The sequence below is a fragment of the Nomascus leucogenys genome, chromosome 3, assembly GCF_006542625.1.
Source record: "Nomascus leucogenys isolate Asia chromosome 3, Asia_NLE_v1, whole genome shotgun sequence".
NCBI classification, from domain to species: Eukaryota; Metazoa; Chordata; class Mammalia; order Primates; family Hylobatidae; genus Nomascus; species Nomascus leucogenys.
The window spans coordinates 71,424,747-71,451,885 of record NC_044383.1 but is presented as its reverse complement, the minus strand read 5'-3'; the positions used below and the strand labels follow the sequence as shown (position 1 = coordinate 71,451,885).

Genomic DNA, 27,139 nt, shown 5'->3' with positions numbered 1-27,139 from the left:
AAGTCGGTGTGGGGTTTAAGAGATAAATCAGCCATATCTCTATTACAATCTGATTATGTGTGTGTGTGTGTGTATCTATAAATATGACCCCAATTTTGGTTATGGCTAATCTTGTATGTATTTTTTCTTAGCCGATTTTTAATGGTGGCTTTATCTTATCTAAATGAGTAGTCAGGGAAATAGTCTTATTTTCACCTTGTGTTTAATAATAAACATATTTCGTATGTGTGAGGGAAACACTTTTGTGACTTGAAGGTAATTTTTGGAAAGATTTATAATTCTGGATCTTCTTCAGTTATTCTTCTAAAAACAATTGTACAAACATATAACCTAAAATTTACCATCTTAAATCTATTTAAATGTACGTTTCATGGCCAGTCATGGTGGTGGTTCACGTCTGTAATCCCTGGATTTTGGGAGGCCAAGGCAGGAGGACTGAGCCCAAAAGCTTGAGAACATCCTGGAAGACATATGGAAACCTCATCTCTGTAAAGCATTTTAAAACATAGCCAGACATGGTGAAGTGGTCCTGTCTACTTGGGAGATTGAGGAGGGAGGATTACTTGAACCTGGAAGTTTGAGGTTGCAGTGAGCCATAATTGTGCCATGCACCCCAGCTTCGGTGACAGTAAGACCCTGACTCAAAAACACTGTACATTTCAGGCATGTTAAGTGTATTTACATTATTTTATAAAAGACTTCTAGAAATTTTACAGTACACATTAAACAACTACCAATTTTTCGCATTTCCTGGCACTTTTCAAATACCATTCTGTTTTCTGTTTCTAAGAGTATAACTGCTTTATATATCTCATAAAATCTGTTTGCGGCTGGCTCATTTTATTTTGCATGAAGTCATCAAGATTTACCTTTATAGTTGTTAGAATATTTCCTGCTTTTTTTCAAACTGAGTAATATTTTGGCATTTTTGTATTTCAAATTATATCTGCTGAATGATTTGGTGACCGAAATTTCCCTTGCTTTTACCTACTGGCTTTTAGTAGCAATGCTAAAATAAATGTGGGTATGCAAATGACTCTTCGTGTGACCATATATGTGAGAGTTTATATATGTGCTGCATTCTATTTTATTAGTCTACTTTTTCACCCTTATACTCATACCAAATTGTTTTAATTCTGTAGCTTTGTAATGTGTTTTGAAATCAGCAACTGTAATGCCTCCAACATTGTTTTGTTTCGTTTTTAATATTTTTGGGTACTTTATTATCTGTAGAGATTCTGTATACTCGAGGGAGTTCTGTTTCTATTTCTTCAAAAATGCAATGAGAAATTTGAAAAACATTGCATTAAATCTGTAGATTGTATTGAGCAGGATGGACATCTTTACAATGTTACCTTTTTCAGCCTTTCACAAGAGCATGCTCAAGAGTGTGTTGTTTAATTTCTATATATTTGTTAATTTTTCAGGTTTTTTTTCTCTTGTTGTATACTCGTTTCATTTTGGTGATAGAAAGTGATTTATAAAATTTCAGTTTTAAAAAATTTGATATGACTTATTTTCTTTTTTTTTGTAATAAGAGGAGGTCTATCAAGGAAAATGTTGTCTATTGAGAACCATGTGTGTCCTGGTGTTGAGTGTTTTCTCTACCTTTGTTAGAAATAATTGTCTTATACTGCCTGGAAGTCCTGTATCCCCTTACTAATATTCTCATTTAATTTTTATTACGGAAAGTGCAGTGTCGAAATATCCTACTATAATTATGTTGCTCTCTATGTGTCTCTGTTACTCTGTCAATATTTGCTTTATATGTTTGGGGCCCTAATGTGAGATACACACATACACACACACGCACACACAAAGATGTATATACAAATTTGTCATAGGTTCCCAGTGAGTAAATCTAAAGTGGTTTTTTTTGTTTGTTTGTTTTTGAGACAGAGTCTCACTCTGTGTCCCAGGCTGGAGTGCAGTGGTGTGATCTTGGCTCACTGCAATCTCTGCCTCCTGGGTTCAGGTGATTCTCCTGCCTCAGCCTCCTGAGTAGCTAGGATTACAGGTGCCCGCCACCATGCCTGGCTAATTTTTGTATTTTTAGTAGCGTCAGGGTTTCACCATGTTAGCCAGGCCAGTCTCAAACTCCTGACCTCAAGTGATCCACCCGCCTCAGCCTCCCAAAGTGCTGGGATTACAGGCGTGAGCCACCATGCCCAGCCTAAATCTGTAAGTTTTAATGTCCTTTTTTTGTCTCCTTGGAGTTTTAACTTCAAGTACATTTTGTAAAATATGACAGTTTTTGACTTAAGATGTAGCTTGCATAATATTATCTTGATTTCTTCTGCTCTCGTTTGGTTAATATTTGCATGAAATGTATTCTTCCATCTTGCCCCTTTTAGTGTTTTTTATCATTAGATCTCTACTGACTCTTGTAGAAAAAAAAAGTTGGATCTTGGTTTTAAAAATTTTTAATAAATCTATTGAAAGTATGTCTCTTGAATTGAAAGTTAATTTTATATATACATTTAAGTAATTGTCTGATAAAGACTTACTGTTATGTTTTTAATCATTTTATTTGATTCTTGCATCTTTGTTTCTCATTTTCTCTCTTTGTGTCTTTTTGATTTTTGTATTGATATGCTTTTACTTATTTCTAATTCACTTTTGTATATTTGTACAGATTTTTTTTTCGTGGCACCTTGGGGGTTCCATAAAACTTCTATAAGAAACAACAGTATATTTTTAATTTGGTATAAAATAAACCTCAGTTGAATAAAAAATTCTTCCTGATTACATCTGCCTTGAAATTTGTCATTGATGTTGCTAATTATGTTTTTACATTGTATATTCATTAACAGATGTTTATAATTTCTGTGCTTTTATTTTTCAAAATTTAGAGAATAATTTAAAATGTTTTCTGCACCATTATGATAATGCCACAAGATTCTGTTTTTATGTATGTGTATATCTTTCCTGGAAAATAATGTATTTTTATATGATTATGTGTTTTTTTTTTAATCCTTTTACTTTCAGTTTAAGGAACTGCTTTCATCATCTTTTGTATGTAGGGCATATGCAGTGCTAATATACTTTTTCAGAATTTGGTTGTTTTGGAAGGGTTTTTCTTTTTATTTAGCAGGACAGATTTGTTGATAGTATTATTCTCACTTGATACCTTTTTTTTTTTTTTTTTTCAGGACTTTGTGTCACACAGTATCTTTCTGACCTGCAAAATTTTTGTTGATAATTCACTGGTTATATCATATGACTATGTTTGTAAATGACACATTACTTTTATCTTGCATCTCCTAAGACTTTCTTCTTGTCTGTGATTTTTGAAAATGTGCTTAATATGTATTTGTTATAAATATCTGTGTGTGTATCCTAATTTGTTTGTTGAACTTCATTTTTACATCATTTTTCTTTTAGGATTTTCCAGTTGTTTATTTTTCTGTTTTTTACCACCAAATTGTTTTTTTTTTAAATATTTTGATACTCTTGTTTTTATTCTCATTTTTGTGATTTTCTACAGTGGACTGTGTTCCTGTTTCACTCATTGGATATTATTCAATTTATTAGTGTTTAAAATGTGTACATCTTTTTTATGGTTTCTTTCTGAAATTTATATAATATTTTTGATGAAATTATATTGGGCTGTTTTGTATACATTGTAATCTTGGATTGAGAGTTGGACATTTAAAAAAGCTACCTGTCACAGTCTTTAAAATGTTTTTTTTTTTCTGACATAGTCTGAAAACAATTTTCTTGGCTGGAGATTCTGGGAGTCTCTCAAACATGTTCTTAGGATGTGCCTTGTCTAAAATTTTGTGTTTAGTTTTTAGTCAGAGGAGTTTATTCGTGTTTCTTTTTTTTTTTTTTTTTTTTTTTGAAACAGAGTTTTGCTCCTGTCACCCAGGCTGCAGTGCAATGGCATGGTCTGAGCTCACTGCAGCCTCCACTTCCCCAGTTCAAGTGATTATCTGGTCTCAGCCTCCCACTTAGCTGGGATTACAGGCATGTGACCCCATGCTCAGCTACTTTTGTATTTTTAGTAGAGACAGGGTTTCACTATGTTGCCAAGGCTTGGTCTCAAACTCCTGACCTCAGTTGATCCACCCACCTTGGCCTCCCAAAGCGCTAGGATTGCAGGTTTGAGCCACCACACTCCTTCTTAATAACCAATAATCACTTGCTATAATTGTTTCCTGTCTGTAGTACCACAGTCTTTCTGCTGCTGTAAAGCTTACCTTTCTTATTTATTTATTTATTTAATTATACTTTAAGTCCTAGGGTACATGTGCACAACGTTCAGTTATGTTACATAGGTATACATGTGCCATGGTGGTTAATGCTATCCTTCCCCCAGCCCCCACACCCCGACAGTCCCCATTGTGTGATGTTCCCCTACCCTGTGTCCAGGTATTCTCATTGCTCAGTTCCCACCTGTGAGTGAGAACATGCGGTGTTTGGTTTTCTGTCCTTGTGATAGTTTGCTCAGAATGATGGTTTCCAGCTTCATCCATGTCCCTGCAAAGGACATGAACTCATCCTTTTTCATGAATGCATAGTATTCTGTAGTATATACGTGCCACATTTTCTTAATCCATTCTATCATTGATGGACATTTGGGTTGGTTCCAAGTCTTTGCTATTGTGAATAGTGCTGCAATAAATATACGTGTGCATGTGTCTTTATAGTAGCATGATGTATAATCCTTTGGGTATATACCCTGTAATGGGATGGCTGGGTCAACTGGTATTTCTAGTTCTAGATCCTTGAGGAATTGTCACACTGTCTTCCACAATGGTTGAACTAGTTTACAGTCCCACCAACAGTCTAAAAGCGTTTCTATTTCTCCACATCCTCTCCAGCACCTGTTGTCTCCTGACTTTTTAATGATCACCATTCTAACTGGCATGAGATGGTATCCCATTGTGGTTTTGATTTGCATTTCTCTGATGGCCAGTGATGATGAGCATTTTTCCATGTGTCTGTTGGCTGCATGAATGTCTTCTTTTGAGAAGTGTCTGTTCACATCCTTTGCTCACTTTTTGATGGGGTTGTTTGTTTTTTTTTCTTGTAAATTTAAGTTCTTTGTAGATTCTGGATATTCGTGCTTTGTCAGATGGGTAGATTGCATAGATTTTCTCCCATTCTGTAGGTTGCCTGTTCATTCTGGTGGTAGTTTCTTTTGCCATGCAGAAGCTCTTTAGTTTAATTAGATCCCATTTGTCAATTTTGGCTTTTGTTGCCATTGCTTTTGGTGTTTTAGTCACGAAGTCCTTGCCCATACCTATGTCCTGAATGGCATTGCCTAGATTTTCCTCTAGGGTTTTTATGGTTTTAGGCCTAATATTTAAGCCTTTAATCCATCTTGAATTAATTTTTGTATAAGGTGTTAGGAAGGGATCCAGTTTCAGCTTTCTACATATGGCTAGCCAGTTTTCCCAGCACCATTTATTAAATACGGAATCCTTTCCCCATTGCTTGTTTTTGTCAGGTTTGTCAAAGATCAGATGGTTGTAGATGTGTGGTGTTATTTCTGAGGTCTCTATTCTGTTCCATTGGCCTATATATCTGTTTTGGTACCTGACCTTTCATCTCAGCAGCCTCAAACTGTCATTTGAAAGAATACCACTATTTCTTGCAGAACTTTTATGCAATGAGACACAGGAACCAGTGTCTGTAAAAGTCCCTGCCATTGAGAAATAAAGATGTATAAGCCATTATTTTACTTGTCTTTTAAAAATGAAACCAGGAGTTGGCAATTTATTTCTAAAGTCACTATGTTATATAGGGAAGCAAGAAGGTCTGCATTGGGTAAATGTAACAGACTTTTCTTTCTTCTATGTGGCTCTTTGCATTGGGCTCACCTGGGGCACTGCGCGCACTTAACTTACTTTAATTTTTCACAAATGTAATTTGTTCTGTATGCTTTTGTTACATTTATATGTCTGTGAAAATGTTAGAGCGTGTAATATTTTGCTGTGCCATCTTGTGATGTAGTTTGTATAATTTTATAGGTTAGATTTGTAAAGTATATTCATCTGAGTCTAGTAAGTGAAGTAATTTATTATTTTTATTGCTTTCAGTTGTATGTTCTTATTTTGCCCAAGACCTTTGGCCAAAGCAGGGCAAAAAAAAATATTTCCAAAAAGTGATACTGAGAAGATATAAAAAATGTGGACGTGAAAATTTACAGCTAAGAAAATACTGTAAAAGCGTGGATGAGTGTAAGGTGCACAAAGAATGTTACAATGGACTTAACCAGTGTTTGACAACTACCCAGAACAAAATATTTCAATGTGACAAATATGTGAAAGTCTTTCATAAATTTTCAAATTCAAACAGACATAAGATAAGACATACTGGAAAGAAATCTTTCAAATGTAAAGAATGTGAAAAGTCATTTTGCATGCTTTCACACTTAGCTCAACATAAAAGAATTCATAGTGGAGAGAAACCCTACAAATGTAAAGAATGTGGGAAAGCCTATAATGGGGCCTCAAACCTTTCTACACATAAAAGAATTCATACTGGAAAGAAACCCTACAAATGTGAAGAGTGTGGAAAAGCCTTTAACCGGCTCTCACACCTTACTACACATAAGATAATTCATACTGGAAAGAAACCCTACAAATGTGAGGAGTGTGGCAAAGCTTTTAACCAATCTGCAAACCTTACTACACATAAGAGAATTCATACTGGAGAGAAACCGTACAAATGTGAAGAATGTGGCAGAGCTTTTAGCCAGTCCTCAACCCTTACTGCACATAAGATAATTCATGCTGGAGAGAAACCCTACAAATGTGAAGAATGTGGCAAAGCTTTTAGCCAGTCCTCAACCCTTACTACACATAAGATAATTCATACTGGAGAGAAATTCTACAAATGTGAAGAATGTGGCAAGGCCTTTAGCCGGTTCTCACATCTTACTACACATAAGAGAATTCATTCTGGAGAGAAACCCTACAAATGTGAAGAATGTGGCAAAGCTTTTAAACAATCCTCAACCCTTACTACACATAGGAGAATTCATTCTGGAGAGAAATTCTACAAATGTGAAGTATGTAGCAAAGCCTTTAGCCGGTTCTCACACCTTACTACACATAAGAGAATTCATACTGGAGAGAAGCCCTACAAATGTGAAGAATGTGGCAAAGCTTTTAACCTATCGTCACAACTTACTACACATAAGCGAATTCATACTGGAGAGAAACCCTACAAATGTGAAGAATGTGGCAAAGCTTTTAACCAGTCCTCAACTCTTTGTAAACATAAGGTAATTCATACTGGAGAGAAGCCCTACAAATGTGAAGAATGTGGCAAAGCTTTTAACCAGTCCTCACACCTTACTGCACATAAGATAATTCATACTGGAGAGAAACCCTACAAGTGTGAAGAATGTGGCAAAGCCTTTAACAACTCCTCTATTCTTAACAGACATAAGATGATTCATACTGCAGAGAAACTCTACAAACCTGAAATTTGTAACAATGCTTGTGACAACATTGCAAACATTTCCAAACATAAAAGAAATTGTGCTGGTGAGAAATCATAGAAATATGAATGTGACAAAGACTTTAAATGGTTATCACACTGGATTGTAGGTAAGGTAATTCATTCTGGAGAAAACTTCTACAAGTGTGAACAATGTGGCAAAACTTACACAATGCTGAAACTTTATTGCACATGAAAGCCTTTATACTTGAAGATAAATGTACAAATATAAAGAAAGTAAAAAAGTGATTAATATCTGCGCACATCTTATTCAACATCAGAGTTTATACTTAATAGCATTAAAAGTGCAATTACTGTCAAAAGAGTCTTCAGAAAATACAAGCATTTAAAGTGCTGAAGAGGATTTATTTTGAAGACAAACATTACAAATATAAGCAAAGCTGTGGTAACTTTACTTCGAACACAGATCTTGTTGTATTCATTTTGTATTAGAGACAAACCCTGAAGCAATTGCTCAAACTTTGTTCAACATCAGAGAATTTATATCAAAGAAAAACCCTGTAAATGTAATAAATTTAGAAAAAAACATTTATTCAAAAACTACAGGTTAGAGTTCATATTAAAATATATTTTTGCATATACAGTAAATAAAAAACTTAATTCAATGGTAAGTCTATGTAAATATCAGAGAATTTACATTAGAAATATATAAGGCACTGACACTTCAGACTTTACACTGAATCAGAGTTCTGAGTTTAGAAAATAATCCAAAACTAAACTTGGTAGAAAAATTATTTGTTTATATCTTTAAAAGAGTAGAAAGTTTTTTGGAGAGTTACAAGTATACTTTTTTTTTAGAAAGATTACAGATTTTTTAAAAAGTAAATAACTCTCAAATTACTTCAAATTAATTCATAATGTAATTAACTCAAATTATTTCATGTTAATGTTGTAATTAACTCTCAAATTACTTTGTGCTAAAGAAATTAGTTTCTTTTTCTTTTTCTTTTCTTTTTTTTTTCTTTTGAGATGCAGTCTTGCGCTCTTGCCCCCCAGGCTGGAGTGCAGTGGCACGATCTCAGCTCACTGCAACCTCCGTCTCCAGGGTTCAAGTGATTCTCCTGCCTCAGCCTCCCAAGTAGCTGGGATTACAGGTGCACACCACCATGCCTGGCTAAATTTTGTATTTTTAATAGAGCCGGGGTTTTGCCATGTTGGCCAGGCTGGTCTCAAACTCGTGACCTTAGGTGATCCGCCCAGCTTGGCCTCCCACAATGCTGGGATTACAGGCGGTAGCCACTGCACCTGGCTCATGCTGTTTCTTTATAACATTGCATTCATATGTGAAAGCATGTGACCAAAAGATATGAGAGATTATTTTTTATTAGGTGAGCATTTATGACCTCTCCTGTGAAAGAGTAAGGACATTAAAATGCATGATGAAAATCTAAGTAAAGAGGTTCTTTGTGATTCACTTGCAGTATTGAGTGATGCACGAGGTAGGTGTTCAGAGTAATATTCTGCATTATATTGAGAGACAAATTTTTAGTTTTAGTTAAAATTAAAAATAAATTAGTATATTATTTTACTAATTGTACTTTTATGGAAAAAATGCAGTACATGTTAAAAATTTTAGATTATGTGTGAACTTAATTTCTTAATTCAACATTTTTAACAGTTTAAATATTGTGCATTCAGTCAAGTCACATTATTCCACTTACTTTAACCTAGTCCACCTTACTCAAGGGTGTAGGTAAAAGGTGGTAACAAGGCCGGGCGCGGTGGCTCATGCCTGTAATCCCAGCACTTTGGGAGGCCAAGGCAGGTGGATCACCTGAGGTCGGGAGTTCAAGACCAGCCTGACCAACATGGAGAAACGCCATCTCTACTAAAAATACAAAATTAGCCAGGCATGGTGGTGCATGCCTGTAATCCCAGCTACTCGGGAGGCTGAGGCAGGAGAATCACTTGAACCCGGGAGGCAGAGGTTGCGGTGAGCTGAGATCATGCCATGGTACTCCAGCCTGGGTGACAAAGTGAGACTCCCTCTCAGTAAATAAATAAATAAATAAATAAAATAAATGGTGGTAACAATACACTATTTGGTAAAAGAATGCACTAACATCTCTAGTACTAATCTTTTTTCCAGTGGCTTTAAACTGCAAATAAGGAATGTTTCTGTAGGTAAAATTTTTATTTATTTTTTCCCATTTAAATTTACTTTTGTTAGTTTTTTCAGGCACATAATATTTATGTTATATATGGCATGTTCTGAAAAGAGGCATACAATATATAATAATCACATTAGGGTAAATGAGGTATCCATCACCTTTAGAATTTATTTTTTGTATTATGAACAGTTCAATTGTACAGTTTTAGTTTTTTAAATATACGATTGTTATTGACTACAGGGTTATTTTTATAATAATAAAAATTATATACAAGTATAAAATTTACACATTTCTGAGTCCTGAATAAATAATTAAAAATAATTTCTTGTATGTTTTTCTTTGAATGTGTGGCCTCTCTGCTTGCAAACACATACAGGCTTTTTAGTTTTGATTTACATAGAGTTAAATATACACATCTATTAGCCTAAATATAAACCTTAGGTGTAAGAAGATTATGGATTGTGTTCGAGTATGAGTTTGTAACTATTTTCAGAATAATATTGGAACAAGACATCATTTTATAAGGTGTCTAATTTTCTTTTGTTTTGTTTTGTTTTTGTTTTTGTTTTTGTTTTTGTTTTTGTTTTGAGACAGAATCTCACTCTGTTGCCTAGGCTGGAGTGCAATGGTGTGATCTCTGCTCACTGTAACTCTGCCTCCTGGGTTCAAGCAGTTCTCCTGTTTCAGCCTCCCTAGTAGCTAGGACTACAGGCGCAGGCCACCATGCCTAGATAATTTTTGTATTTTTAGTACAGATGGGGTTTCTTCATTTTGGTCAGGCTAGTCTCGAACTCCTGACCTGAGGTGATCCACCCACCTCAATCTTCCAAAGTACTAGGATTATAGGCGTGAGCCACCACACTTGGTCAGGTGTCTACTTTTCTAGAAAACAAAAATCCTCAAAAATGAATGCAAATCTGTACTCTGTATTGAATTTTACTGTACAGTCTTAACGGCTTATGGTTCAGAATCTTGCCATTCAAATTCTCTTGTTTTTACTTGCCTGGTACTCATGCTAGACCCATAACTTTCTTGTTTCTGATAGATATTTGTTGTTTTATAGTTTATGAGGTATTCATTTTGTGAGCTGCTGTGTGATTATAAGAATGATTTTAATGAAATTTAGTTATGGGCCGGGTGCGGTGGCTCACACCTGTAATCCCAGCACTTTGGGAGGCCGAGGTGGGTGGATCACTTGAGGTCAGGAGTTCAAGATCAACCTGGCCAAAATGGTGAAAGCTCATCTGTACCAAAAATACAAAAATTAGCCAGGCATGATGGCATGTTCCTGTAATCCCAGCTACTGGGAGGCTGAGGCAGGAGAATAGCTTTAACCCGGAAGACAGAGGTCACAGTGAGCCAAGATTGTGCCACTGCACTCCAGCCTGGGCGACAGAGCAAGACTCCATCTCAAAATAAAATAAATTTAGTCATGTACACAAAATAATTTTTAGCTGTAATTCTAAAATTAGTGCATTAAATTATATTTTATTTAGTTGGAACATTCCATTTCTTTTAATTGGAGAACCCTATATAAGCCTACTTATGTTATTTTTTTTTCACTTTTTGTGATGGATGTAAGTAAATTTATTCATTAGGCCATTTGTTCAGGTAAGTTCTAGGGAAGCTTCATAAGTCATGAGAATGTTTTTATACATAAATGTAGCAACCAAACATGACAGTGCTTGCTGTATAACAGATGCTCCATAATAAGGCATAAATACTCCTGTGAAACTTGCAACTTCATGTTCAGAGGTGGAAAATATCAAAGGTAAACAATTGATTCTTCATGTGGCGAGTACTTTTTTTTCAGGCTGCAAAGCTGAATTTTGCTGAATTTAAAAAGAAGTTCTGCTTCATTTATTTTCTAATTATCTTAAGTTTTGTTTGTCTTCTTATATGTATTCCACCCATGTATGCATCATAGTCCTTCTTTTTCTGTTATGGCTGCAGTTTTCCCACTGTTTTCTTCATGCCATGTCATTTCACATGGCATTTTGTGGGTTTTGATGAGAACTTTGGTATTTTTTAATGGACTGAAAAAATGGTTTTAACTGGAGAGTTTGCTTATCAATATAACTTTCAGATCAGTTAATTAAGATAAAAGGCATACATGTCCACAGGCGAGAGGATTAAGTCAGTTAGCATGGTGCTTCTTTCTTTGTAAAAAGAAAAAATATTGTTAGAAAAAGAGTCTTACTAGATTCTTATCCAAAGTGGCAAATATAAAATTTCCTAGAAAATATAGAAATCAGAATTTTAGAGAGTTTATCATAAGTGAACCATATTAAATTATTATTTTTTAAGACAGAGCCTCACTCTCACCCAGGCTGGAGTGCAGTGTCACAATCTGGGCTCACTGCAACCTACATCTTCCAGGTTCAAGCAATTCTTCTGCCTCAGCCTCCCAAGTAGCAGGGATTGTAGGCACCTGCCATCATGCCTGGCTAATTTTTGTATTTTTGTAGAGACAGAGTTTCACCATGTTGGCCAGTCTGGTCTCGAACTCGTCATCCGCCAGCCTCGGCCTCCCAATGTGCTGGGATTACAGGCATGAGCCACCGCACCCAGCAAAGAAAACTAATTTATGTGAAAGAATAAAAGAGCCCAAATAGCCAACGCAACTTCAGAAAAAAAAAAAAAAACCAGAGGCCTCCTATTACCTGATTTAAAATTGTACTACAAGCTACAGTAACCAGTATTACATGGTTCTCGTATGAAAATATACATATAGATCAATGGAGAAGAAGAGAAAGCCCTGAAATCTACACTTTCACAACCAAGTTAATTTTCACAAAGCCCACAGAAATTAACAAAGGGAGCCGGGCGCGGTGGCTCACGCTTGTAATCCCAGCACTTTGGGAGGCCGAGGCGGGCGGATCACGAGGTCAGGAGATCGAGACCAGGGTGGAACCCCGTCTCTACTAAAAATACAAAAAAATTAGCCTGGCGTGGTGGCGGGCACCTGTAGTCCCAGCTACTCGGAGAGGCTGAGGCAGGAGAATGGCGTGAACCCAGGAGGCGGAGCTTGCAGTGAGCCGAGATCGCACCACTGCACTCCAGCCTGGGCGACAGAGCGAGACTCCGTCTCAAAAAAAAAAAAAGAAATTAACAAAGGGAAAGTAACTTCCTATTTAGTAAGTAGGGGCTGGACGCAGTGGCTCATACCTGTAATCCCAGAACTTTGGGAGGCCAAGGCTGGTGGATCATGAGGTCAGGAGTTCGAGGCCAGCCTGGCCAACAGGGTGAAACCCTGTCTACTAAAAATACAAAAATTAGCAGGCGTGGTAGCAGGCACCTGTAGTCCCAGCTACTTGGGAGGCTGAGGCAGAAGAATCACTTGAACCTGGGAGGCAGAGGTTGCAGTGAGCCAAGATGGCACCACTGCACTCCAGCCTGGGCAACAGAGTGAGACTTTGTTTCAAAGGTAATAATAATAACAATAAATGGTACAGGGAAAACTGGTTATATGCAGAAAAAAGTGGACTCCTACCTCTTTCCATATAGGAAATATAAGTCAAGATAAAGACTTATCTGTGAGTCTTCAAGCTACACAAATCCTAGAAGAACATTTAGAAAGGACTATTCTAGACACTGGCCTCTGGAATGAATTTATGAATAACATCTTAAAAGTGAGTGCAACAAAAATAATCAAAAATTTGCATCTAATTAAACTAAAGAGCTTCTGCACAGCCAAAGAAACTATCAACAAAGGAAACAGACACCCTACAATATGAAATAAAATATTTGCAAAGTGCATACAACTGATTAATATATCGAATCTATAAGAAATTTAATTTGACAAAGCAGAAAATATCAACACTTCTCAAAGGAAGACATAAGAGTTGCCAATAAACATTCAAAAAATGCTTAACATCTGTAATCATCAGAGATGTAAATCAAAATGACAATATGATACCATTTCACACCAGTTAGAATGGCTGTTATCATAAGTCAAAAAATAACATGTTGAAGTTGTGGAGAAAGAGCTTTCTGTTTCAACTTCATCCTGACTTCAGGAGAAACGGGTGCCTATAAATCTTAGATTGGATAAGAAAAATGAGGTACTTACAGACTGCAATACTATGCAGTCACAGAAAAGAATGAAGTAATGTCCTTTGTGGCAACATGAATGCAGCAGAAGGCCATTAATGTAAGCAAATTAACAGATCAGTAAAACAAATACCACATGTTCTCACTTATATGTGGGAGGTAAACATTGGGTGCACATGGAAACAAAGATGAAAACAATAAACACTGGGAATTCCAAAAAGATGGAAGAAGAAAGGGAGACAAACATTGAAAAACTACTTATCAGGTGTACTGTACACTGCTTAGGCAATGGGATAGTTAAAGTGTCCAAACTTCAACACCATGCAGTATACCTATGTTACCAATCTGCAGGTGTATTCCCTGAATCTAAAATAGAAATAACAAGATGTTTTGTGGTATAATGAAATGTTATATTTCTGTAGTTCCAAGTTAATAGTTGGAATTAGCAGTGAAAGACAGAATTATTTACTCCTTAAGGCATAGGGGTAAATGTTTCTATACCCAGTCTCCCCACATTTTGTAAGCTATCTTCTCTGAAAGCTCTTGGCCTATAACCCAAGATGTCTTTTATTCTCAAGTGTGCAGTTAAAATAGATCACTCTGGATTTAAGGGAGGTTCCAAGATGGCCAAATAGGAACAGCTCCAGTCTACAGCTCCCAGCATGAGTGACACAGAAGACAGGTGATTTTCTGCATTTCCAACTGAGGTACTGGGTTCATCTCACTGGGACTTGTTGGACAGTGGGTGCAGCCCACGGAGAATGAGCTGAAGCAGGGCAGGGCATCACCTCACCCGGGAAGCGCAAAAGGTTGGGGAATTCCCTTTCCTAGCCAAGGGAAGCTGTGACAGATGGTACAGGGAAAATCGGGACACTCCTACCCTAATACTGTGCTTTTCCAATGGTCTTAGCAAATGGCATACCAGGAGATTATATCCCATACCTGGCTCGGAGGGTCCCATGGCCATGAAGCCTCACTCACTGCTAGCACAGAAGTCTGAGATCAAACTGCAAGGCTGCAGCAAGGCTGGGGAAGGGGGGTCCATCATTGCTGAGGCTTCAGTAGGTAAACAAAGTGGCTGGGAAGCTCAAACTGGGTGGAGCCCACTGCAGCTCAAGGAGGCCTGCCTGCCTCTGTAGACTCCCACCTCTGGGGCCAAGGCATAGCCATACAAAAGGCAGCAGAAACTTCTGAAGACTTAAACGTCCCTGTCCAACAGCTTTGAAGAGAGTAGTGGTTCTCCCAGCACAGAGTTTGAGATCTGAGAATGGACAGACTGCCTCCTCAAGTGGGTCCCTGACCCCCAAGTAGCCTAACTAGGTGACACCTCCTAGTAGGGACTGACTGACACCTCATATGGCCAGGTGACCCTCTGAGATGAAGCTTCCAGAGGAAGGATCAGGCAGCAACATTTGCTATTCTGCAATATTTGCTGTTTTGCAGCCTCCACTGGTGATACCCAGGCAAAGTCCAATAGACCTGTAGCTGAGGGTCCTGACTGTTAGAAGGAAAACTAACAAACAGAAAGGGCATCCACACCAAAACCCCATCTGTATGTCACCATCATCAAAGACCAAAGGTAGAAAAAAACCACAAAGATGGGGAGAAACCAGAGCAGAAAAACTGAAATTTCTAAAAACCAGAGTGCCTCTTCAAATGAAAGCAGCTCCTTGCCAGCAACGGAACAAAATTGGATGGAGAATGACTTTCACGAGTTGAGAGAAGAAGACTTCAGACGATGGGTAATAATAAACTTCTTCGAGCTAAAGGAGGATGCTCCAACCCATTACAAAGTAGCTAAAAACCTTGAAAAAAGATTAGACGAATGGCTAACTAGAATAAACAGCATAGAGAAGACCTCAAATGACCTGATGGAGCTGAAAACCATGGCACGAGAACTACATGATGCCTGCACAAGCTTCAGTAGCTGATTTGATCAAGTGGAAGAAAGAGTATCAGTGATTGAAGATCAAATGAATGAAATGAAGTGAGAAGAGAAGTTTAGAGAAAAAAGAGTAAAAAGAAATGAACAAAGCCTCCAAGAAATATAAGACTATGTGAAAAGACCAAATCTACATCTGACTGGTGTACCTGAAAGTGACGGAGAGAATGGAACCAAGTTGGAAAACACTCTTCAGGATATTATCCAGGAGAACTTCCCCAACCTAGCAAGGCAGGCCAACATTTCAAATTCAGGAAATACAGAGAACACCAGAAAGATACTCCTCGAGAAGAGCAACTCCAAGACAAATAATTGTCAGGTTCGCCAAAGTTGAAATGAAGGAAAAAATATTAAGGGCAGCCAGAGAGAAAGGTCGGGTTACCCACAAAGGGAAGCCTATCAGACTAACGGTGGATCTCTCTGCAGAAACTCTACAAGCCAGAAGAGACTGGGGGCCAATATCCAACATTCTTTTTTTTTTTTTTTTGAGACGGAGTCTTGCTCTGTCACCCAGGCTGGAGTGCAGTGGCGCGATGTTGGCTGACTGCAAGATCCGCCGCCTGGGTTCACGCCATTCTTCTGCCTCAGCCTCCCGAGTAGCTGGGACTACAGGTGCCCGCCACCATGCCCAGCTAATTTTTTGTATTTTTAGTAGAGATGGGGTTTTACCATGTTAGCCAGGATGGTCTCAATCTCTTGACCTCGTGATCCACCAATCTCAGCCTCCCATAGTGCTGGGATTACAGGCGTGAGCCACCGCGCCCAACTCAACATTCTTAAAAGAATTTTCAGCCCAGAATTTCATATCCAGCCATGCTAAGCTTCATAAGTGAAGGAGAAATAAAATCCTTTACAGACAAACAAATGCTGAGAGATTTTGTCGCCACCAGGCCTGCCTTACAAGATCTCCTGAAGGAAGCACTAAACATGGGAAGGAACAACCGGTATCAGCCACTGCAAAAACATGCCAAATTGTAAAGACCATCAATGCTAGGCAGAAACTGCATCAACCAATGAGCAAAATAACCAGCTAACATCATAATGATAGGATCAAATTACAAGATTAACCTTAAATGTAAATGGGATAAATGCTCCAATTAAAAGACACAGACTGACAAATTGGATAAAGAGTCAAGACCCATCAGTGTGCTGTATTCAGGAGACTCATGTCACCTGCAGAGACACACATAGGCTCAAAATAAAGGGATGGAGGAAGATCTACCAAACAAATGGAAAACAAACAAAAAAAGCAGGGGTTGCAATCCTAGTCTCTGATGAAACAGACTTTAAACCAACAAAGATCAATAGAGACAAAGAAGGCCATTATATAATGGTAAAGAGATCAATGCAATTAGAAGAGCTAACTATCCTAAATGTATATGCACCCAGTACAGGAGCACCCATATTCATAAAGCAAGTCCTTAGAGACCTACAAAGAGACTTAGACTCCCACACAATAATAATGGGAGACTTTAACACCCCTCTGTTGACATTAGACAGATCAACGAGACAGAAAGTTAACAAGGATATCCAGGAATTGAACTCAGCTCTCCACCAAGCATATCTAATAGACATCTACAGAACTCTCCACCCCAAATCAACAGAATATACTTCTCAACACTACATCGCACTTATTCCAAAATTGACCACATAGTTGGAAGTAAAGCACTCCTCAGCAAATGTAAAAGAACAGAAATTATAACAAACTCTCTCAGACCACAGTGCAATCAAACTAGAACTCAGGATTAAGAAACTCACTCAAAACCGCTCAACTACATGGAAACTGAACAACCTGCTCCTGAATGACTACTGGGTACATAACAAAATGAAGGCAGAAATAAAGATGTTCTTTAAACAAATGAGAACAAAGACACAACATACCAGAATCTCTGGGACACATTTAAAGCAGTGTGTAGAGGGAAATTTATGGCACTAAATGCCCACAAGAGAAAGCAGGAAAGATCTAAAATTGACACCTTAACATCACAATTAAAAGAACTAGAGATGCAGCCGGGCGCAGTGGCTCACGCCTGTAATCGCAGCACTTTGGGAGGCCGAGGCGGGCAGATCACAAGGTCAGGAGATCAAGACCATCCTGGCTAACACGGTGAAACCCTGTCTCTAGTAAAAATACAAAAAGAAAATTAGCCACACGCGGTGGCAGGCACCTGTAGTCCCAGCTACTCAGGAGGCTGAGGGAGGAGAGTGGTGTGAACCTGGGAGGTGGAACTTGCAGTGAGCTGAGATCATGCCACTGCACTCCAACCTTGGCGACGGAGCAAGACTCCGTCTCAAAAAAAAAAAAAAAAAAAAAAAAAAAAAAAAACTAGAGAAGCAAGAGCAAACACATTCAAAAGTTAGCAGAAATCAAGAAAGAACTAAGCTCAGAGCAGAATTAAAGGAGATAGAGACATAAAAAACCCTTCAAAAAAATCAGCGAATCCAGGAGCTGGTTTTTTGAAAAGATCCAACAAAATTGATAGACCGCTAGCAAGACTAATAAAGAAGAAAAGAGAGTAGACCCAATAAAAGATGATAAAGGGGATATCACCACAGATCCCACAGAAATACAAACTAACATCAGAGAATACTATGAACACCTCTACACAAATAAACTAGAAAATCTAGAAGAAATAGATAAATTCCTGGACACATGCACCCTCCCAAGACTAAACCAGGAAGAAGTTGAATCCCTGAATAGACCAATAACTGGCTCTGAAACTGAGGCAATAATTAATAGCCTACCAACCAAAAAAAGTCCAGGACCAGAGGGATTCACAGCCGAATTCTACCAGAGGTACAAAGAGGAGCTAGTACCATTCCTTCTGAAACTGTTCCAATCAATAGAAAAAGAGGGAATCCTCCCTAACTAATTTTATGAGGCCAGCATCATTCTGATACCAAATCCTGGCAGAGACACAGCAAAAAAAGAATTTAGACCAATATCCCTGATGAACATCGATACAAAAATCCTAAATAAAATACTGGCTAAATGAATCCAGCAGCACATCAAAAAGCTTATCCACAATGATCAAGTTAGTTTCATCCCTGGGATGCAAGGCTGGTTCATCATACGTAAATCAATAAACGTAATCCATCATATAAACAGAACCAAAGACAGAAACCACATGATTATCTGAATACATGCAGAAAAGACTTTTGACAAAATTCAACAGCCCTTCATGCTAAAAACTCTCAATCAACTAGCTATTGATGAGATGTATCTCAAAATAATAAGAGCTATTTATGACAAACCCACAGCCAATATCATACTGAATGGGCAAAAACTGGAAGCATTGCCTTTGAAAACTGGCACAAGACAGGGATGCCCTCTCTCACCACTCCTATTCAACACAGTGTTGGAAGTTCTGGCCTGGGCAATCAGGCAAGAGAAAGAAATAATGTGTATTCAAATAGGAAACGAGGAAGTCAAATTGTCCCTGTTTGCAGATGACATGATTGTATATTTAGAAAACCCCATCATCTCAGCCCAAAATCTCCTTAAGCTGATAAGCAACTTCAGCAAAGTCTCAGGATACAAAATCAATGTGCAAAAATCACATGCATTCCTATACACCAATAACAGACAAACAGCCAAATCATGAGTGAAATCTCATTCACAATTGCATCAAAGGGAATAAAATACCTAGGAATCCAACTTACAAGGGATGTGAAGGACCTCTTCAAGGAAAACTACAAACCACTGCTCAATGAAATAAAAGAGGACACAAACAAATGGAAGAACATTCCATGCTCATGGATGGGAAGAATCAATATCATGAAAATGGCCATACTGCCCAAGGTAATTTATAGATTCAATGCCATCCCCATCAAGCTACCAATGACTTTCTTCACAGAATTGGAAAAAACTAAAGTTCATATGGAACCAAAAAAGAGCCCACATTGCCAAGACAATCCTAAGCCAAAAGAACAAAGCTGGAGGCATCACGCTACCTGACTTCAAACTATACTACAAGGCTACAGTAACCAAAACAGCCTGGTACTAGTACCAAAACAGAGATATAGACCAATGGAACAGAACAGAGCCCTCAGAAATAATACCACACATCTACAAGCATCTGATCTTTGACAAACCTGATGAAAACAAGAAATGGGGAAAGGATTCCCTATTTATCAAATGGTGCTGGGACAACTGGCTAGCCATATGTAGAAAGCTGAAACTGGATCCCTTCCTTACACCTTAAACAAAAATTAATTCAAGATGGATTAAAGACTTAAATGTTAGACCTAAAACCATAAAAACCCTAGAGGAAAACCTAGGTAATACCCTTCAGGACATAGGCATGGGCAAGGACTTCATGACTAAAACACCAAACGCAATGACAACAAAAGCCAGAATTGACAAATGGGATCTAATTAAACTAAAGAGCTTCTGCACAGCAAAAGAAAACACCATCAGAGTGAACAGGCAACCTACAGAATGGGAGAAAATTTTTACAATCTACCCATCTGACAAAGGGTTAATATCCAGAATCTACAAAGAACTTAAATTTACAAGAAAAAATCAAACAACCCCATGAAAAAGTGGGTGAAGGATATGAACAGACACTTTTCAAAAGAAGACATTTATGCAGCCAACAGACACATGAAAAAATTCTCATCATCACTGGCCATCAGAGAAATGCAAATCAAAACCACAATGAGATACCATCTCACACCACTTAGAATGGCAATCATTAAAAAGTCAGGAAACAACAGGTGCTGGAGAGGATGTGGAGAATTAGGAACACTTTTACACTGTTGGTGGGAGTATAAACTAGTTCAACCATTGCAGAAGACAGTGTGGCGATTCCTCAATTACCATTTGACGCAGCCATCCCATTACTGGGTATATACCCAAAGGATTATAAATCATGCTGGTATAAAGACACATGCACACATATGTTTATTGTGGCACTATTCACAATAGCAAAGACTTGGAACCAACCCAAATGTCCATCAATGATAGACTGGATTAAGAAAATGTGGCACATATACACCATGGAATACTCTGCAGCCATAAAAGAGGATGAGTTCATGTCCTTTGTAGGGACGGGGATGAAGCTGGAAACCATCATTCTGTGCAAACTGTCGCAAGGACAGAAAACCAAACACTGCATGTTCTCACTCATAGGTGGGAATTGAACAATGTGAACACTTGAACACAGGATGGGGAACATCACACACCGTGGCCTGTCGCGGGTTCAGGGGAGTGTGGAGGGATAGCATTAGGAGATATATCTAATGTAAATGATGAGTTAATGGGTGCAGCATGCCAACATAGCATATGTATACATACGTAACAAACCTGCACCTTGTGCACATGTACCATAGAATTTAAAATAATAATAATGTCAGGAAACAACCTGCTGGAGAGGATGTGGAGAATTAGGAACACTTTTCACTGTTGGTGGGAGTGTAAACCAGTTCAACTATTGTGGAAGACAGTGTGGTGATTCCTGAAGGATCTAGAACTAGAACTACCATTTGACCCAGCCATCCCATTACTGGGTATATGCCCAAAGGTTTATAAATCATGCTGGTATAAAGACACATGCACACATATGTTTATTGCGGCACTATTCACAACAGCAAAGACTTGGAACCAATCCAAATGTCCATCAATGATAGACTGGATTAAGAAAATGTGGCACATATACACCATGGAATACTATGCAGCCATAAAAAAGGACGAGTTCATGTCCTTTGTAGGGACATGTATGAAGCTGGAAACCATCATTGTGAGCAAACTGTCAGAAGGACAGAAAACCAAACACCACATGTTCTCACTCATAGGTGGGAATTGAACAATGAGAACACTTGGCCACAGGGTGGGGAACATCACACACCGGAGCCTGTCGTGGGGTGACAGCAGGGGGAAGGGATAGCATTAGGAGATATACCTAATATAAATGATGAGTTAACTGGTGCAGCACGCTGACATGGCACATGTATACATATGTAACAAACCTGCATGTTGTGCACATGTACCATAAAACTTAAAGTATAATAATAATAATAATGATAATGATGATAAGGTCAGGAAACAACAGGTGCTGGAGAGGATGTGGAGAAATAGGAACACTTTTCACTATTGGTGGGACTGTAAACTAGTTCAACCATTGCGGGTGACAGTGTGGCGATTCCTCAGGGATCTAGAACTAGAACTACCATTTGACCCAGCCATCCCATTACTGGGTATATACCCAAAGGATTATAAATCATGCTGCTATAAAGACACATGCACAAGTATGTTTATTGCAGCACTATTCACAATAGCAAAGAGTTGGAACCAATCCAAATGTCCATCAATGATAGACTGAATTAAGAAAATGTGGCACATATGCACCATGGAATACGATGCAGCCATAAAAAAAGGATGAGGTCATGTCCATTGTAGGGACATGGATGAAGCTGGAAACCATCATTCTGAGCAAACTATCACAAGGACGGAAAACCAAGCACCGCGTGTTCTCACTCATAGGTGGGAATTGAACAATGAGAACACTTGGACACAGAGTGGGCAACATCACACACTGGGGCCTGTTGTGGGGTATGGGGAAGCGGGAGGGATAGCATTAGGTGATATATCTAATGTAAATGATGAGTTAATGGGTGCAGCACACCAACATGGCACATGTACACATACGTAACAAACATGCACGTTGTGCACACGTACCATAGAACTTGAAGTATAATTTTAAAAAAAGATGACTCTATATCTGTATTTTTTATGTATTAATTATACACTGGACTACATAATTTGTTACTCTTTTCGAGGAAAAGTGGCAGGTGATTAAATCACTTTTCTTTTTTTAAAGAATGAACCATTTTTGAAAATATGAGGCTGTGAAGATCATGCTAAATTACTGAGTTAACAAGAGAAAATATTTTTCTTAGAAAAAGCATAGAAGTCTTATGACCATAGCTGAAGAATGATGAAACAGAGATTGTGTGTTAAAACCACACTGCTGCAACCATTCCATCACAATCATTCTCAGGAAAAAACAATAATGGGTCAGAAGGAATTTTTAGAATTTTTTTTTATTCTATATTTGCTTCATTCTTTTTCTTTTTTCTTTTTATGTGATGGAATTTCACTCCTGTCACCCAGGTTGGAGTGCAATGACATGATCTCAGCTCACTGCAACCTCCACCTCCTGGGTTCAAGCAGTTCTCCTGCATCAGCCTCCCAAGTAGCTAGGATTACAGGTGATCACCCCCACACCCGGCTAATTTTTGTATTTTCAGTAGAAACGGGGTTTCACCATGTTGTTCAGGCTGGTCTCAAACTCCTGACTTCAGGTGCTCCACCTGCCTTGGCTTCCCAAATTGCTGGGATTACAGGCATGAGCCACTGTGCCCAGCTCATTATTTTTCATATAGAAGTCTGTACTTCAATAAAAGAAGCCGTGAATTTCAAGTTAACATGCTCACACATATATATTCTCCCTAGAAAGCTACTGCTGTGTTTACAATAAAGGTGTAATATTTCTGATCTTTGGGCTGCTGTGTTTCTGTGAAATAAGAAGGCAGCAGGTAAAGCAGAGTCAACCATGACTTTCTAGTTTCAACAGCCCCAGCTCTGAAATTTAATGTTATGTCAACTGGAAATAATGACAGTATTTCAAAACTGAAAAAATTGATAACTTTATATTGTTAGTTATTTACATTTCATAAAAACTAGCTTCTGCATTGTTATATGTTAAACAACTTAAAAATGCAGATACCTAAAAGTTTCATCTGGATGATAGTATTAATATTTTAATAGCTTTTAATTGTGAATCAAATTTGCTTCTTTGTGTTTACTGGAAAGCAGTTATTTATCTCCTACGTGTAAATAAAGGAAAGGCTTTCCGTAATCCTAGTCATACAAATCTCCTAAAATTAGCACTATGTTTAGATTTGAGTAAAATTCATAGGCCTGTAAGTAATGTAAAGTTAATATTTCTTTCTAATAAAAGTGAAATAGCAATAGAAGTTGTTAAAATGAATTTAAAAAGCTTCACGTATTTATTAAATAACATTTAATGCCACATTATAAGTGACTAATCAGTAATTTCAACCTATTTTATTCACTGAGAAGACAATATTCTTTTGACAATATTCTTAAATTATTCAATCAAAAAAGTTATACTCTTTCTGAAACTTTCAGAAACTGTAGATCACTCAATATATAATAATGTACATGGATACCACAAATTATATAATAATAGGCTCATTCTTGCTTTTAATATAAAAATTCAATATATTTCAAAAGTAAAATTGGTGGCTCCTAGAAATCATGAGAGGAAAACCATTGTTAGTATCTATTTACCAAAGTGTGTTAAGCTTAGCAATGAGTACTTTTTTTTTCTTTTTTTCTTTCATTTTTTTTTTTTTGAAATGGAGTCTCGCTTTGTTTCCCAGGCTGGAGTGCAGTGGTGGTATCTCAGCTCAGTGCAGTCTCCACCTCCTGGACTCAAGCAATTCTCCTGCCTCCGCCTCCTGGGTAGCTGGGATTACAGGCACCCGCCACCATGCCCAGCTAATTTTTTGTATTTTTAGTAGATGGGGTTTTACCATGTTGGCCAGGCTGGTCTCAAACTCCTGACCTCAAGTGATCTGTCTGCCTCTGCCTCCCAAAATGCTGGGATTACAGGTGTGAGCCACTGTGACTGGCCAGTAATGAGTATTTTAAACCAAAAATCGATTTGTAAATACTATCTATGGGTAAAAAGAAGTGGTTTTTAAATTCCTATGTATTTCTATTAAATTTAATATTTAAAGCCAAAATATTAGGTCAAGAATAAAAACAAACATTGGTTGAGATGGGGTTGAGCATAATGGTTAAAATTGAAAATCAGTGTTTGGTTGTTCTGATTGCATCCCAGTTCAGCCACTTACCGGTTGTATGACCTAAACACAGTTTCTTGCCTCTCTGTGCATGACTCTTCAGCTGTACGGTGAGGATAATAGTGCCTAAATCCTAGGGTTTTGGTAAAATTAAAGCAGTTAATGCAAATAAAGGAGCCATAAAAATGCCCAGCACATAGCTAGTGTACAGGAAATTTATTAGCTCTTATTTGTTGATTCTGTTAGATTATGACAAATGTTAAGCCTGAAAACAAGATGGCCGTACCACTGGCTTGTAACCCATGTTCATTCTAATTCTTCCATCTGGGGCTATAATAGTAGTTGAATGTTTCTAACACTATCCTTGGCAAATTCCCATATATTCACATACAGCAAACACTAGATATACAACCACTTAAATGCTCAGTGTCAGTTTTATAATTAGAGAATGAAGCAAATTGTTCCATTACTTGTTTAATAAATTTGTGATTTATGTTTATTTGGTTAAATTTATTTATTTATTTATTCATTTATTTATTTAGAGACAGAGTCTTGCCCTGTCACCCAGGCTGGAGTGCAGTGGTGTGATCTTGACACACTGCAACCCCCACCTCCCAGTTTCAATCAATTCTCCTGCCTCTGCCTCCCGAGTAGCTGGGATTGCAGGTGCCCGCCAACACACCTGGCTAATTTTTATATTTTTAGTAGAGACGGTGTTTCACCATGTTGGCCAGGCTGGTCTCAAACTCCTGACCTCAGGCTATCCACCCACCTCGGCTTCCCAAAGTGCTGCGATTACAGATGTGAGCCACCACACCCAGCCTAAATGTATTTAAAATATATATATTTAAATAACTTTTTTTCTCTAACAAGTGAAAAAAATTATTTATTTACAAATTTAGAGAGGTTTTACTCCAAACAGTTGTTTAGAGTCTGTCTTTTAAGGTATTATATTATTTTGAACATTAAAAATCAACATACTTTATTTGAGTGTTGGTTCAGACTATTCATAGTTTTAAAAGTTTACTAACTTACATCACTAACTGAGCAAGCCGTTAGAAATAAAATATGTATATGTTTTCTGAAATTTTAAGATGAACGAACACTTTTTTCTCTGCTGCAATTTCTTAAAGTTTCTCTCATTTAAAAAAAAACAGTATTAATAGTATTTTTGATTGGCAAATCAGAGTTGTATAATTTATGGGGTAAAATGTGATGTTTCAATATATGCATATAATATAATATAATTCGAGTTTAATAACATATCTATCAACTTGCTTACCATTTTTTTGTGGTGATACATTTGAAATTTACTCTTAGTTATTTTGAAATACAGTGCTTGACCAGGCGCCGTGGCTCATGCCTGTAATCCCAGCACTTCGAGAGGCTGAGGGGGGCAGGCGGATCACCTGAGGTTGGGAGTTCAAGACTCAGCCTGACCAACATGGAGAAACCCCATCTCTACTAAAAGTACAAAATTAGCCAGGCATGGTGACGCAGACCTGTAATTCCAGCTACTCTGGAAGCTACAGCAGGAGAATCGATTGAACCCAGGAGGTGGAGGTTACGGTGAGCCGAGATCGTGCCATTGCACTCCAGCCTGGGCAACAAGAGTGAAACTCCATCAAAAAAAAAAAGAAAGAAAAAGAAAGAAAAGGAAGGAAGGAAGGGGGAGGGAAAGAAAAGAGAAAGAAAGAAAGAAAGAAAGGGAAGAAAGAGAGAGAGAGAGAGAAAGAAAGAAAGAGAAAGAAAAAGAAAGAAAGGTATAGTTTACTCTCATCATCCTGCTGTGCAATAGATCTTGAAGTCTATCCTTTCTATTTAAACCCTTTGTACCCTTTGATCAACAGCTTCCTATTTCCTTCCCACCACACCCAGCTTCCAGTAACCATTATTCCACTTTCTACTTTTTTGAGTTAGAATTTATTAAATTCTAGATGTAAATGAGATCATGCAGTATTTGTCTTTTTGTGGCAGTCTTATTTCAGCTAGCATAATGTCTTCCAAATTTATCTATATTGTTTTAAAGGGCTGGATTTATCCCTTTTTATGGCTGAATAGTATTCCATTGTGTATTTATACTTTTTGTTTTTTTTTTTGAGACTCACTCTGTCACACAGGCTGGAGTGCAGTGGCATGATCTCGGCTCACTGCAACCTCTGCCTCCCAGGTTCAAGTGATTCTCCTGCCTCAACATCCCAAGTAGCTGGGACTACAGGTGCCCGCCACCACGCCCAGCTAATTTTTCTATTTTTTAGTAGAAACATGGTTTCCCCATTTTGGCCAGGCTGGTCTTGAACTCCTGACCTCAGATGATCCACCCACCTTGACCTCCCAAAGTGCTGGCATTACAGGCGTGAGCCACTGCACCCAGCCTAACAATCATTTTTAATAAAAACACATTGAATAATTGAATAATTTTCATTGTTATATATGTGTGTAAATGTATAAAATGGTACATGAAAAAGAAATAAGCCAGAAAAAAGATGTTAATATTTGTAATAAAATGGGAAGGTAGTTAATTATTATTTGCAAATGATATCTTTGTTTACTTAGATAACAAAAGAAATTACAAGACTACTTTAATAGTCTATTGAGGTGGGTAGGCAAAATTCTAAGATGATCGCCAGGATTCCCAATCTGTTGCACACCTGCTGTGTAATCCTCTCCTTTGGCGTGTAAAAAAAACGTGACTTACTGTGGTGGAAAATCACTCATGAAA

At 37.8% G+C, this 27,139-nt stretch overlaps 1 protein-coding gene across 1 annotated transcript in view; it reads left to right on the top strand.

The window, feature by feature from the left end:
- Nucleotides 1-9,917, top strand: part of LOC100586909 (zinc finger protein 98) — a 33,053-nt gene extending 23,136 nt beyond the window's left edge. Inside the window, exon 4 of the mRNA XM_030802869.1 lies at nucleotides 6,048-9,917. Coding sequence (XP_030658729.1) covers nucleotides 6,048-7,516 — 1,469 coding nt within the window. The 3' untranslated portion in view covers nucleotides 7,517-9,917. The remainder of the gene's footprint in view (nucleotides 1-6,047) is intronic.
- Nucleotides 9,918-27,139: the final 17,222 nt, after the last annotated feature.